This window comes from Sceloporus occidentalis, unplaced genomic scaffold, assembly GCF_023333645.1.
Source record: "Sceloporus occidentalis isolate IW3139 unplaced genomic scaffold, rSceOcc1.0.p SCAF_375, whole genome shotgun sequence".
Classification (NCBI taxonomy): Eukaryota; Metazoa; Chordata; class Lepidosauria; order Squamata; family Phrynosomatidae; genus Sceloporus; species Sceloporus occidentalis.
The window spans coordinates 77,261-92,122 of NW_028317355.1; the positions used below are offsets into that span (position 1 = coordinate 77,261).

The 14,862-nt window shown below is 41.2% G+C and overlaps 1 protein-coding gene across 5 annotated transcripts in view; it reads right to left on the reverse strand.

The window, feature by feature from the left end:
• LOC149273444 (proline-rich protein 12-like) overlaps positions 1-14,862 on the reverse strand; it is a 33,066-nt gene that overhangs the window by 13,793 nt on the left and 4,411 nt on the right. For all 5 annotated transcript variants that reach the window (XM_089506306.1, XM_089506307.1, XM_089506308.1 and 2 more), the window contains exons 2-3: positions 2,339-2,451; positions 260-421 (exon numbers count right to left, since the gene is read on the reverse strand). In XM_089506306.1, coding sequence (XP_089362432.1) covers positions 260-421; positions 2,339-2,451 — 275 coding nt within the window. The remainder of the gene's footprint in view (positions 1-259; positions 422-2,338; positions 2,452-14,862) is intronic.

The following is a 14,862-nucleotide window of genomic DNA, read 5'->3' on the forward strand; positions in this document are numbered from 1 at the left end:
AGATACTTAAATATTTTTTCCAGGCTAGTGTCCAAGCTACATGTTCTATGTTTCCGCAATGGTTCATAGTGGAATAGCAAGTGGCATATACAAAAAGGTACAAAATTAAGACACCTATAAGACATTTAATAAGCTCAATGTATGGATCAACTCCCCACTGCTTAAAGTGGGTTCATAGGTTTGTGGCTCTTGTTTTTCCCAGCCGGGTCGATATGGATGTTGAGTCTAGAGTTCCATGCATAGTAAGGTTTGCTTGTACCTGTCTGCCATGATGGTGTTCGAAACTGGGAGAGTAACGAGGAGGCGGAGGGTCCAGGTTGAGGTGCGCGGGATTCTAGGGCAGAGATGAGGTTCATAACCGAGGCATCTTGAGCAGCACTGCTGGCATGGTGGAGACCAGTCTCAAACAACCCTGACAATCCTGCGGGAAGACAAGAACATCGTTAACTACTGGCTGTCGCAGTTTCATTGCCGTCGAGACATTTTCAGATCCGTCGACGATTTCTTCTCCAGACGGAGAGACAACCAGGGGATGGCGGTTACCCAAACGCTGTCTCTTTTACATGCACCATAATTGGAGGAGAGAAGAGAGAGAGGGGGTACGATGGAAACATTTAAATACATAAAGGGACTTAAAGTACAGGCGGTAACAAGGGGGTGAGCTATATCCAGGTCAAGATTTCCAGTATAGATGGATCTGTGATCCGCGAGGCACGAGGAAGAAACATGGGTTTTGATGCAATGCACCATTTTTTGTTTTCCGATCTGTCAGACGCACGATACTGGGGAACGTTACAGGAAAGCCGTGGATCAAAGCAGCCTTCGATAGCTCTCATCCTAACCAAGACAATTTGATATCATCAAGATCATTCAATCGGCATTCTAAATAAATATGAGGCTGCGTATGGGGTAAAGGACTTTATTTGCATATATTTAAAGGGACTCTCCAGCCGTCATATGCACTTTAATGCATAGAGATTCTGCAGATAACCCCCCTCCCATATGCATTTGCCCCCTTCCCCACCCTCGCCACCTTTTTTTGGAAGAATGTATATTAAAGGGTTACCAGTGGGGTGCCAGGGACATTAAACTATCCCTTTAAGTGGTAAATGGAAGGGGTATCTGCATAGACGCCCGCATTCTGCTCCTTGCGATCACATCTGTCCAGAATACAAAGTAACCGGCGACGGATCTGTTTACGTTTTCTGATTGTTTCTTTATTTTTTATGAGTATTTTTTTATACTCTTGTAAATTATTTGTATGGTCTGTGTGAAGTTTATACACAAAACCTAAAATAAAACAAACAGCCCAGAGGATATTGTAAATAAGTTGAATCGAGCTGTAATTTTTTTTTTTTTTGCAAGCTTTAATTTTTGGAAATGTTCTGTCTGATGAAAACGGGGTCTCCAACTGCAACAGATTTCCCTGCTGAATCCAGGCATGTAATGGGACGTAGCAGTCCCAGACTGGCCATCTGGCACGCTGGGCAAATGCCCGGTGGGCCGCTGGCCATTGGCGCACCATACTCCCTGATGGAGGGGCAGATCGGGCCCTGCAGTACGTGGCCACCGGCTTGTTATGCCCGTCCGTATGCTGCGTGATTAGCAGTCGCATCATTTAGCGGCCAATGGCCTTAATTTGTCAGGCTGCCCAGTTATGCCCAGTCTGGCCCTGGGACACAGAAACTGTCTACTGGGCCGTGGAAGAGGACGCAGAAGGGGATTTAGCAAAGTACAGGAGGGGAGTTTATTTCAAATTATTCTAATTATTCCATAATTAAGTCACATAAAAAGTCTTGGGGAAACCCCTCCCCTAACCACACCCCTGGCTACGCCCACTAAACCATTTAAAGCATCGGGCAGAAGGCTCTCCTATATGTTTTTTTTAAATGAAATATAATTCAAGACGGCTTTAATATGTTTCAAATCAATCATACTTTTCACATCATAAATGTTTTGACAGCTGTATGCTTGCAATATGTGTTTTGTTCCTTCTTAATTTAATCCAATCAAGCAGATTAACACATCCCTTTTTTTTTTGGTAAACCGTAGAATAGAAACAACTTCTCGGGTAAGCAGGACTTCATTAGCGTTGCCATAAAGCAACAACTCAGTGTGGTGTGTGAGTAGAGAATGTCACATGACCCCATACAAGGGAAATAAACCCCCCTTTCCTTCGGTGCTACGTTACATAATTGGATTTAGATCCATGGGACTTCCTTTTCTTACTGGGACCAAAGCCTACAGAAACACAGGTAGCCATTTTTAGTCACAGACTAAGGTTCCTGCGGCCATTTTTGGTCCAAAAAGCATCATGTAAAACGTCTCGACGGCTTACCTGCTGGATGGTGATTGGTCGCGTAGCCTTGCAGAGGGTGAGGTGTTGCATAAGCTTGTCTGTGCAAAATGTCTGTCTCTGGGTGGGAGCCTCTTGAGCTGCCATAGACCAAACTGGAAAAAAGAAAGAGACGAGGGGAAATGTTTAGTATTTTGGCAACAATCGGAACACGTGACAAAACGCCATTATATATATTTCACTGCACACGCACAACGCGAATGGGACCATGACAGAACCTGATGGAACCCGTATGGAATGGGGAAGAAGGTTTACGGTATGAGAAGAGGTGGACAGCGGGATAAGAAAGATGGACAGATTAATATGCATCTCGCATCCTCAAAAAGAGGGACAATTGGTATGATCAAAAGGTAAATTCTGTTCTACAGATTAATAAAGATATGTATATTCTCTTTAAAAAGCTGAATATTGAATAAATTAAAGAAAAAATCATATGGGAAAATAAAAAAGTTCATTTCTGCCACGGCTTGGAGTTACAGGTCCATGACGGGAACGGGTAAATAGAGTGCGTCCCGCTGCTTCGCTCTCTTGAAAACCAAACCCGTCTCGGTCTCTGACTATCACCGTTAAATCGAAAATCCAACTTCTACCACAAGCATGGAGCGGATTGGACAGGGAAACACAACATCCGTTGGGCTCCCGAAGGGTTACATGCAGGCAACATGCCATTACAGATGCCAAAATGATGTGTACCCTAACAAGTCCTGCGGGAGGTCAGCCTGGCAGGTGAAGGCTTCTGACACTTGACGGAGATCGCTGACGGGGTCCCTAAGCTGACACTAAAAATACCTTTGTAGGGGATTTAATTGGACTCCATAAACACTTCACCAAAGGATTTTGTTTACGGACGTGACAACTCCACTGAAATATTAGCCGGCCCCGGTAGGGTTTCAGTTCCCTGTGTCTTCAGGCTGATGATGGGCTTCAAATTGGGGGTCATTAAACCCCAGACGTGCCATCGTTGGTTCACAAACCCACTGTTGTCAGTTATTAGAACTTTGCTTGTCCTCCGGTGACCTGCTTGTAAATAACACGTTTAAATAATCAATGTGTATCGGATTTCACTGTCATAAAAAACTGAACTTGAGTTTGACAGGTTACCGCTTCTGATAACCTTTCAAAAACCACGTTAATAGGTGCGTAACCTTCTACAGAGATCCTCTTGGCGGGGGAAACGTTGGTAATCTTAACTTTGGTAGCCCGATAGCAATAACCTGTGCCCTACTAGTAAAAAAATGCCTTGACAATGTTGATACACCAGTATGCATAAGTGGTGTCCAATTCTAGCTTCTAGGTTCTTCTACTACCCAATTTAGCCGGACCAAAATTGATGTTTTTGGAGTAAGAGAAGAAGGTCTGAAAGCCAGCCATGTGTTCTCCAGCCATTAAAGGCGCAAATTGACAATTTTTATTCCTAATGTAAGACTTTGTATCACTGGTTGATTTGCCAAACTTGGTGGGCTCGTGGGTCGCGTCCAACCAGGGGTCAACATTACATCAGCGAGTTCTTATGATAGGGGTGCACCATTATAAAAGAAGGGCTGCTGTGGAGTAGGTATAACTGGATTTGTCTTCCAGGCATGGAAGATGAACCTCGGGGGCTGTGTTTCTAATCTCTGGGTGTGTCCACTTACTGCCTGTCTCCACCCCCTATCTCCTTTACAGGCTATTCACATCTCCCTTAGCCTGACTCCAGACCCCTCTAGACTCTCTAATGCAAAGGAGAGACCACTGGACAGTTGCTGCGTGTCACAATAGGGGCCACATGTTCTAAGATAAAACAATCACTATCCTCTCGATAAAAGCGGTTACTTAAAAGTCGAGGTCTTTACTCAGCAGAGGAAAACGTAGAAGAGACAGGAAGAGCTGTGGTAAAGCGTGGCACATTTTTCTCATCTCTTTATTGAGCTAGATAGCATATCCTGTGTTAAGAATTTGACTTCCTACAAACTATTACGGTAATCGGAAACATCAAACCCTGCCCCCTAGCTTCAAGCACGTGTCACTGGAGGTTATTCAGTCCCGTACTAGGAAGGACCCATCAACAAAGGACCTTTTGTCCACTGTGGATGGGCTCCATCTAATACGAGACTGAATGATCTCCAACCCTCCTAGATATCAGATACTTCCTATCAATTGTAGCCATCCAATTGTGTTACAGTTTATTTGTTGACTTGATAACCACATGTGGTGTTGTTAAAGAAGTTAAATTGCGACTGCAGTCTATACCAACTAGTACTTTATATCATGGAACAAATGAACCTTGTATAACAGGTGCTGTTAATTCTAGGAACCGGCTTGGTTTTATTCTGAAGAACTGAGGTCTCCTTACTAAGAAGTGAGTACCATGTGAGTTGATTAAGAGGTAAAGTTCCTCCAGTTCTGTTACTTAATTAACTTCTCGACTTAATGTGAAAACCATCAAAGCCGCACTGGATTAAGTGAAGACTCTGTGTTACAATCAGGATCTCAGAGGTCTTCTCCTCATGCTTCCACCTGAAGAAAAGATCACTGAAGACTCCAAAGCTTATGTGACTCTTCTAAAGTGTTGCCCCCATGAAAGGTACCACCTTCGACTACAGACTCCATATTAACCAACCACACAGTTTTTGTGGGTAAGCGACGCGTCCTCCATAATGCACTGAATGCCGGGTTGTCAGATAACCTTTTAACAAGAGACTCTTTCACTGACCCTCCTGGTTCATTCATTAAGGAAGTAGGGAAGGAAGTCAAAAAAAGGAACCGGCTACAATTCACACCCTTATGCTTTTAGCTCATACAATGAGCTAACATTATTTCTCGTACGCAAAGGAGAGCAGAACGTTTGTCACCCAATCATGTTGGGAAACCCAAAGAGATCCCAGGTAATGACATCCAGTTGTGTTGGAAAACCCAGGTAATGAAACCCAATCGTGTTGGGAAATCCAAAAAGATAACAGGTATCGGCATCCAATCGTGTGGGAAATCTAAAGAGATCCCAGGTTATGACATCCAATCGTGTTGGGAAACCCAAAGAGATCCCACGTAATGACATCCAAGCGTGTTGGGAAGCCCAAAGAGATCCCAGTTAATGGCGCCCAATTGTGTGGGAAATGATCTAAAGAGATCCCAGGTAATGACACCAAATCATGTTGGGAAATCCAAAGAGATCCCAGGTAATGATATCCGATTGGATTCGGTTTATTAGAATGGAGAACAGTTTGTAATTATAAGAAAAGGGACAGACTCCGCCCACTAATAGAAGAATGATATAAAGAGAATGAATTTGATTCAGAGATATACTGAATGTCATGTAATATCTTTATAATCGCTAATTACATGAAAAAGATCTACAAGTTCTACACAATAATGTATTATATGCAATAAAATAAAGTAAGGTTACTGTTCATTCCGTCTTAAAAGGACCATAAAGATTTATTATGCCCACCTACAGCCCTTCAAGCCCTTTCATCCTTTAAAAATGGCCTTTCATTAGACATTTGTTGTTAAATTATCTAGTGTTTGGGACCTTGGGCTCATCTTATATCTCCTATAGCTCCCCAATGATCCATTTGGGGATAGCAGGGACCACCCTTGTACCCCCCAAGGCCAGTTATACTATAGGGGGCTATTTATCCTGTGCCGTGTGTCGGCATATGACATCATACCCCAGCATTCAGCAGAGATGACAATGGCAGCGAATAAAAACATGTAAAAAATCCCGAACACCAAAGTAAACCATCAATGAACGATTGGCGTTCTAAAAATATGCACTTTTACTCTTTTTTTAAGTCTGAAAAAGGACATTTGACAGGCGGCTTAAATTATCTCAACGGCTTCGCTGCTCCTTCCGGGAATAATATTCGCCGTCACTTTTGCTGAATAAATATGGAGAAACGGTTGTCCTTCAGTAGGAGAATCCCATTCCCGCCGACTCCCACGCATCGGGGGCCGACTCGCAGCTTTTAGCACCAAAACATGTATTTATTAGAAGCGTCTTGGGGGGGGGTCGGAAGAAGCCCCTTTTAGAAGCATTGACGACGCTGAATCCTTCATTCAGAAACTCCACCGATTTCATTAAATGCATATGCTTAGGAGGTAGTGCCTCCCCAAATGGCTCTAATACGGGTCGTCATGGAAACCTTGACCTGTCATTATTTAAAGAGACACTTAATGGAGTCACCTGCATTCAAGCAGGGATATCAGCCATAACATACTGGGGGCAAAAGCACCAACTGGGGGTCTTATATATAATCACAGCGGGGTAGAATAGGAAGGAGTCGGCTCCAGACTGTGTGACCCCGAGAATCTGCCCCTTCACCCTGAGACTGGGGCAAAACCCTGAGACTCTGAGTCAATCCCTGAATAACCCCGGTATGGTGGGCCGTTTTCCCCCCGGGGTGGCTGCTTTGGGGTCTTTTTTCTTCCTCCAAGGGGTACAGAACAGCGTCAGAATGTGATGAAGTCTGTGAATGCGAGGTGTCGGCAGTAACCCTTTAGAGCCCAACACGTTTCTTAAGCTTTATTATTCTTTTTATTATTATTTTGTTTTGGGGTTTTTTGGGTACAAAATACAGAAAAATCATATCCTTATTTTTCCCCGGGGGAAATGATCCAAACTCTGCTCTCATGATTTAAAAAAAATCATTTCCGAAGCCTTTAAAATGCTGTGGCGGTTACTCCGAAACACGTAACAACCCCCCACCCCCCAATCCGAGGGGAGGAAAAAAAGAACAGGAATCCCCGTCCTCCCTCCCAAAAATTACCCCGGGATCAAATTCCTTTCCCTGTCAATGGGGTTTTGTCTTGTTCGGGCTGATGGCCAGGAGGACGGTGGGGAGGGGGGCTGGGTGTAGGAGAGAGGGGGTGTGATGAGAAAGGAGAGGTATAGAACACACACAAAAAAAAAAAAAAGCTACATTATGAGGTCAATGACGGTGGGCCGTAGACGGACAGCTCTGGCATAGCCATACCTGGGGACTTTCTAAACGAGCGGACGCTTGAAATATTAACCCTTTAATAGCCCCGCATGACGACTCTATGTGGTGATTCCCCAAATGTCAACCCAAATGGGTCTAATACCGGTCGCCATGGAAACACTGATGTGTCATTGTTTAAAGAGACACTTAATTGAGTCACCTGCATTCAAGCAGGGATATCGACCATAACAACTGGGTATTTGTTTTAATTACCACTTCCTGGCCGGCCTCGATACTACCAGTTTAAACGTCTGCACGTGGAAGGGGTCAATAAATAATGCCCCTGCTGATCGAGCAGCAGTAAAAGGAGACTCGTGTGACCTCAAGCACTCGTCTTTTACCTTCAGCTTCCGCTTCCTATGCGTGTAAGCGAGCCACGCCGGAGCCGAGCCGGACCCAGGGCCAACTCAACCCCCCCGGCAGACGCAGGTCAACACGAAGCTGATACCAACATGTAAAATTACTTTTGGGACCTCGGAGGTCTCTTCTTCAGAAAGAACCAGTAAAGATGTTGCTCTTCATTATAAATAAACTCAGGTTCTCATTCGCTGCAGGTTTTAGCGTCCAGAATCTCGTTTATCGTTTCTGTTTATTTTATCCTGGTTACGAGAAGGCAACTGTTAACCCTTTCACTGCTAGACTGCACCGGTCTGCGGATGAACCAAACCACACAGTAGCTGCGGGCGTACAAACCCATTTAATCTGCCTCATCATGCGCGGCCGGCCTGCGGCATTCATTAAAATCCCTCCCACGCAAAAAAATATTCACAAACAAAGTTACTCCAAAAAATATCTGCCCGTCCCCTATTATTAATAGCAGTGACCCCGGCAGTCCCCGATATCCAAGGAGGTTTCACGCAAGCAAATCAATCTAGTTCCTAACATTATTTATACTGGCACAGAACGTGCCCACCAATGGGGCTACAGTCTCCTTACTTGCATGGTGATGGATAGGTGGAACAGCCTCCCAGCAGAGGTGGTAGAGGGTAATACAGCGAGGGGATTTAAACATGCATGGGATCGGCATATGGCTCCTGAATCTAAGACGAGACCGATGACTGATTAAGGTTTGGGTCTTGACCAGTGTCAAAATAAAATAATAATAATAATACAAGTATAATTATCGTCAAATAATAATAATAATAATAATAATAATAATGCATTTTCCCACCAACTCAGCAGGATATATATTTTTTCTAAATCATCCTTTGTAGACTTGTTCGCTTTCTCTGTGTGCAAAAACTGGTCCACGGAGGCATTGTTTTTCCTCCCCATATATCCGTCTCTCACAAAGTGCTCTCATTCATTGTAGACCCAAACGCACAACTTGATCCAAAGACGCCAGGCACAGCAATGCCCATCATTCCCATGTTTACTGCTTCCAAAGAGAAGAACATTACGTGTAATCGCAGGTCATAAATGAGTTTATCACAGATGTATCAGAAATTAGAGAGACACCGAACAAGGCATATCCCTTACAACTCTACGGCACTGCGCCCCTTACCAGAGACCAAAATCTTACAGAAAGGGTAGTGAATACCTGGAGCCGCATTCCAGCACAGGTAGATAATGCCACACCCACAGGCAGCAAGCCCTAAAAACATGGCAAATCCAGGCTTGCAAGCCCTTTTTAATAAAAAAATATTTCATGCTTACACTAATAAACAAATTAAAAATGGCTAAAAGCGACGATAGTGGACTTAGTGTAAATAATTAAAATAAATAATATTTTTTCTAATTGTTTCCATATATTGTTTTTCTAAGACTCGGCAGCGTCCTTTAAGATGTTTCGGGAATAGTTTTTATTCTAAATCTCTTTGCGCTGATCTTTTTATGCCGGAGGCATTTTGGGCACCTTTTTTTTTTTTTTCTCCTGCCCTCTACTTCCTGTTCCTAGATGAGTCACAAGACAAGGAACACCAGGAAGAGAACGCCAGGTGCATGCTGGGTATATATTGTTCTAAGCACCAGAGACAAATGATGCCATTAAAATAGCTTATTAAAATAAACAACACAATGTTTTTAAAATAAACAGAACCAAACATTAAAGAAACCGGTTTAACGCTTTTAAGCGACGTTAAAGCCTTTTTATTTTGTATGACAAAATTTTATTTATAAACGACGGCAATTTACCAGACAAAATGTAATATCGCTACAAAAATGGAATCCCCTGGAAATTCAAATCACTGGTTCCTGGCGTAATGGGTTAATATTCAATACATCGTTTCCATAAATGGGTGAGCAGGAGATCTGATCGCGCTGTACCCCTTAATAATTTCACCAACGTTAAAATGATTGGGGGGGGGGGTCTCCCAAAATTTGTGTCCCACTCCCCTTCTCTATAGATCACGGCGTTGGGAGGTTAAAAGGGGTGCCAGAAATGAAGCGGGAGGGAGCCGGCAAGCATAAGCTCTCTGCAGCAACGCTCTGAACTACATAAACCGACAACAGATGGAATGGCACTTCTGTACCGCGCCAGTTGGCAGCACCGCTCTGTAGCGGGGGGGGGGGGGTTGAAAAAGATGTGCTTTAACCTTTACTTTACCTTTACGTTAACCGCCTGAGGCAGAGCTGATACTACTCCCTGGCAAACAAAGAGTTAAGCTATAAGTCACTGAGCGGAATGCGTCGGCCTCACATCATCATTAGCTGACTTTAACCAGTGAAAGGCTAAAGAACCCTACACCACTCAAAGAATAATTTATTATATATATATATGTGTATATATATATATATATATATACAGTATATATATATATTATTACATATTTTAATTGTCTTCAATATTCCATTTATATCAGATTTCATATATTCCCACGCATTTATTAATTATACCCTTTATATAGCCCTGTGGAATATGTATTATTAGGGATCATATATATATATATATATATATATATATTACCATGTATACTAACTCACTTCCTGTATTTATTTCTGATGTCATAACGTAACAGCCTGGGATGCTAGGAAATGACATTATATTCAAGGCGCTAGCAACTGGACTTTGGGCTACAATTACTCGAGTAATGCCCCCTTTAATGCAGACTTATCAAGAAATATATATATATATACTGTGAATACAGAAACTCAAAGATCACGGCAATCCGGAAGAAAACAGGAGATTCTAGAATCAATTATAGACTCGAGTCCGTTCTTTAACTACGACACTAGCCGCCTCTCCCTGCCGGTTTGTAATCATACAGAGCGATGGTATAAGGGGAAATGTACAAAGTGCGATTATGGTGCAAAGCCATAAATATAGGGCAACGAGTAGAAACATCTCACCGGTTGCCATGGTGACTGCAGCACTTATGGAATTTTGCACCATACCTGGCGTTTATAGATCATTTCCACACAAAGCAAACCTCGACTTATAAGAAGCGCTGCGGAAGCTGTCGGCGCTATAAGTACTAATAATATTAATAAATAATAAATTGGAATACAAATAATAATTTATATAAATGGCAAATAAAAACAAACATAAAAAAGAAACAAAATCTGAAGAATAAACAAGTGATCTTTAGATTTAGTAAAATTAGATTAAATTGTGGGGGGGGGGGTTTCCCTCCAGAAACGTGGCTGGTCACATGATTAAATGCAGTCCCATAATAAACAAAAATCTGCCTTTTTCCAGGATTAAATTTCTCTATTTTATGGCATCCTACGTAAGACGTTGGCTATCCCAACGTACGGGTATCTAAGCGGTTAAAATACAGAGCATCGCACCTCCGATGTGTGCAGCCCTCGCCCCGGCTATTATTAACAAACCCCTTAAATAAACTATCGGTGATCGCTAACAGACCCGACTCTGAAACGCGCCAGGATGCCTCGGCAATTAGTAGAGAGACGCGTCCGCGGAAAAGGAACCGGTCCAATGGAAAACTGTGTGCAGAATACTTAAATATATCAGGTAAACGTCATTTAGGTTATCGCACCGGGAAAATCATTTATTTAATTTTTTTATGTTTTTTCTCTCTACAGCTGATGCATCTCAAGGAGTTAAAAATTTTAAAAAAATTGTGTATTATAGCACGATCTCATTTAATTTATTTTTATTTTTCAGCGGATCGTTCATTCGGCGTTGCCTAATGAAAATACGGTTTACGTGTCCCACTGGGATGAAACGGCATGTGACTAACCGAATTAAGCAAAAAAATATTTTTTTCTAACAAATCAGATTAAAAAAAAAGCCAAAAAAATATTTTTTATAATATATTTTATATATATATATATTTTATGTATATATATATATTTTTTTTTAATTATGCATATATAATGTGTGTATATATATATTTATATATATTTTATGTATATATATATATATTATGCATATATAATGTGTATATATATATTTTATTTATTTTTATATATATATATATATATATATATATTATGCATATATAATGTGTGTATATATATATTTTATATATTTTATATATTTTATGTATATATATATTTTTTTTAATTATGCATATATAATGTGTGTGCATATATTTATATATATATATATATATATATGACTTTTAACTTAATTAGGAGAATTTCAGCTCCAAAAATCATACCAAAGAAATACATAACTACTTTTGAACACAGACCAATAGATGTCAGTACTAGAAGAAAAACTTTAGATAATATTTGCATAGAGCAATCATGGGGTAAAGCCTTGAACACGGAGCACGCAATAAGGACTTTATTCCGTTTCCATGGCGACTGCTCTAACAATTCTAACTTAATATGCCTTTAACGCTGTTAAGATTCTGAAATTAGATTTCAAAGTAAATCAGCGATGCCGAGCGGACTGTAACCTACCAAATGCACAATAATAAAGGAAATTAGTCTCATGATCGGGGGGAAAAGTAACAAAATAGGTCACTCTTACATAATTTTCTCCACAGGGTTCAGAGGAGACAGAAGGGCTCGCATACAGCACGGTTGTATCAGACAACGTTGTGAAAGCTGGCATTCTAACGTCTACAGATTTCAATAAAAAATTGGCATTTACGGGGTTTTCTAGATTGACCAACCAGCGTTTTACGTTACTGAGAGGGTGGTAGATAAATGGAACAGCCTCCCATCAGAAGTGGTAAGAGCTAATACAATAAGAGAATGAAAACACTTAAGAAGGCTTGCGGCAGATAAAAAACGGGCGACCAGACGGGCCGAAAGGGGGCCGATCTGCCGTCAAATTCTATGTTTACTGTACGTCTCCTTGGGTATTCTACGGTCACGGTACGCTGTTGATAACACGTTTCTGGTTCGTTAGTAATGCTGGTTATAATTAGCTGCGCAGGACTAAGTGTTACCCGAGGAGAATTTGTTCGGCACACTTGTCCCGCGTGTTTATTCTCTCCCCGAGTCGGTTTATTCGCGCGGCCCGGCCGCTCGGCCAATCGCAGACAACAAATTCTAATTAGAGTAATTCTTTTTTTACCATTAGTGGAGTGGGACCACACGAGGACATGACTCGCGGATTTAACCCCTTCCTTGCTTTGCACCGCCCTGCTGGCACTAAAAGGGTTACGGAATGTGCTGTATACAATATACATATAAAATATGCCCCCCCATCCCACGTACACAGTTCAGGGTAATCGTCGACATTTCCGAAGAGCCCGATGCACTAAGCGGACTGGATTTTGAGGATTTTATAAATAAAAATCCTACTTTTACTGATTCTAGAATGGATCCTGCCCATCAGAGGAATGACTGACCTCCCTGGACTGTTGTCTGGTGAAGAAATTGGCATTGGGGGGGTTTATATTTAATTGTTGGATGTCGCCAATCATACAAAGTAACTTGCGAGCCCCGAGGTTACAATGTGAACTATATTTGTTTTGTTTGTAGATAAGTTTTAACTCCCCTATAAAAATGTATTTTGTATCAAAACGAAAACAAAGTTCGTAACGTAACACTTCTGAACGTTGAACTTTCCTGGAAAGGCCCGATTGACCGGGATTGATAATGAATTACCGTTGCTTTATTTTATGAATAATGTTGAAAATTATTAATTAACATGAATTTATTTTTTTTTTTTGTAAATAATAAAAATGATATTTTTTTAATGTAGATTTTTAATACTTTTAATGAAACGACGTCTCAGCAGCCGGTGCCGACAGAGGTATTAGGTCTCTAACGTAGGCGCTGGAGAAAGCCTTACATGTTAAGGAAGCTAATCTCTTCCTATGACAACCAGGAAGTGGATTTAAAGGTTGCTTGAACTCTTCTATAACCCATGCCTCTGTTATGGTGCCTATTTTAACCCTTTTCCTGCCCGATGACGTAATAACCCAACAGAAGAACATCTGCCGTAGCTTCTATCACAATGAAAAAGAACGCAAAACCTTTAAAGACAGACGTTAGTTGGAGCAAACTGCCATATATAATGCTTGTTAAGAAATGAGACAGTAAAGGTTTTTATCTCTGTAGTATGTAATGTGGGGGGGGGGCAGATATGACATAATACAAGTAACCTGCTGACATCACCCTGTCTTTTGGCCCCCTGAAGTCAAACCTTATCTCAATAAAGGCGACAGGTGTCAAATCCCATATCTAGAGACCACCTACTGTATGTTAAAGGTGCTGTTCCACTAGGAGAAAATATTAATTACACTATCTAGTATGCTAAGAAAATATTAGCTCGTCTAGACCCCGAAAATGAAAGCAATTTACTTAGATAATTCCCTGAAAATCACACACTTTGGGTTTTGATAATAAACTCAGTAAAGACAAATGGAATCAATTGTAAGTCTTGTACGTCTATGTAATGTAATATCTTGTTGTCTCTTTAAATGCAGAAGTGATAAATGCTTATCTTCTATATATAACATTTCTGATATCAAGACGCTAAGATGACTAGATTTTAAGTTGTTACCAAATATTCTGCATTTTTGTTTAATAAAATAAATAAAAATAAAAAAATATATATTAGCTCGTCTGCTTATTTATTATTGCCCCTAGGGGCTTAATAACGTAAAATAATGTATTTTTCTATGGCAACAATCTACCCATGCCTGATTTGTGTCACAAGGCAATTAAAGATTCCCACAAATCATGAGCGAGGCAAATTAAAGAAGTATTTCCTGGTAGGGTTTGGGCATTCAGGAGTTCTAGGAATGATTCTGTACAGTAGATGGAACAGCATCTTTAAAATACATAGAAAAACACCAGCAATAAGGGCCTTTAACAAACCTAAGCTTTGGTTCGTAAAGTGTTACTGCTACGCGTTAACTTTTTAAAGCTGTTTTGATCTTATATATAACGTTTTTTCCGTAGTCCCCGCGGAGCCTCGGTTGGGACACTGACACAAAGTAAGAGAATTAGAGGACAATAAGGTGACGGAGGGACAGAGGCAGCGAGGACTGGATCTCGGGTGAACTGGAGGTTGAGGTCAAGTCCCAGCAAGAGATAAAATGATTATCAGATAAACCTACTAATAACTCTGATGCCGCCAGTTGCGTCAATCTTTAAAAAGCGGCCTCATTCACGGACAGAATAGCCCCTTCTAGTCCTGGTTGTAAGACGGTTGAGAGATCAACCCGTGCCCTCCTA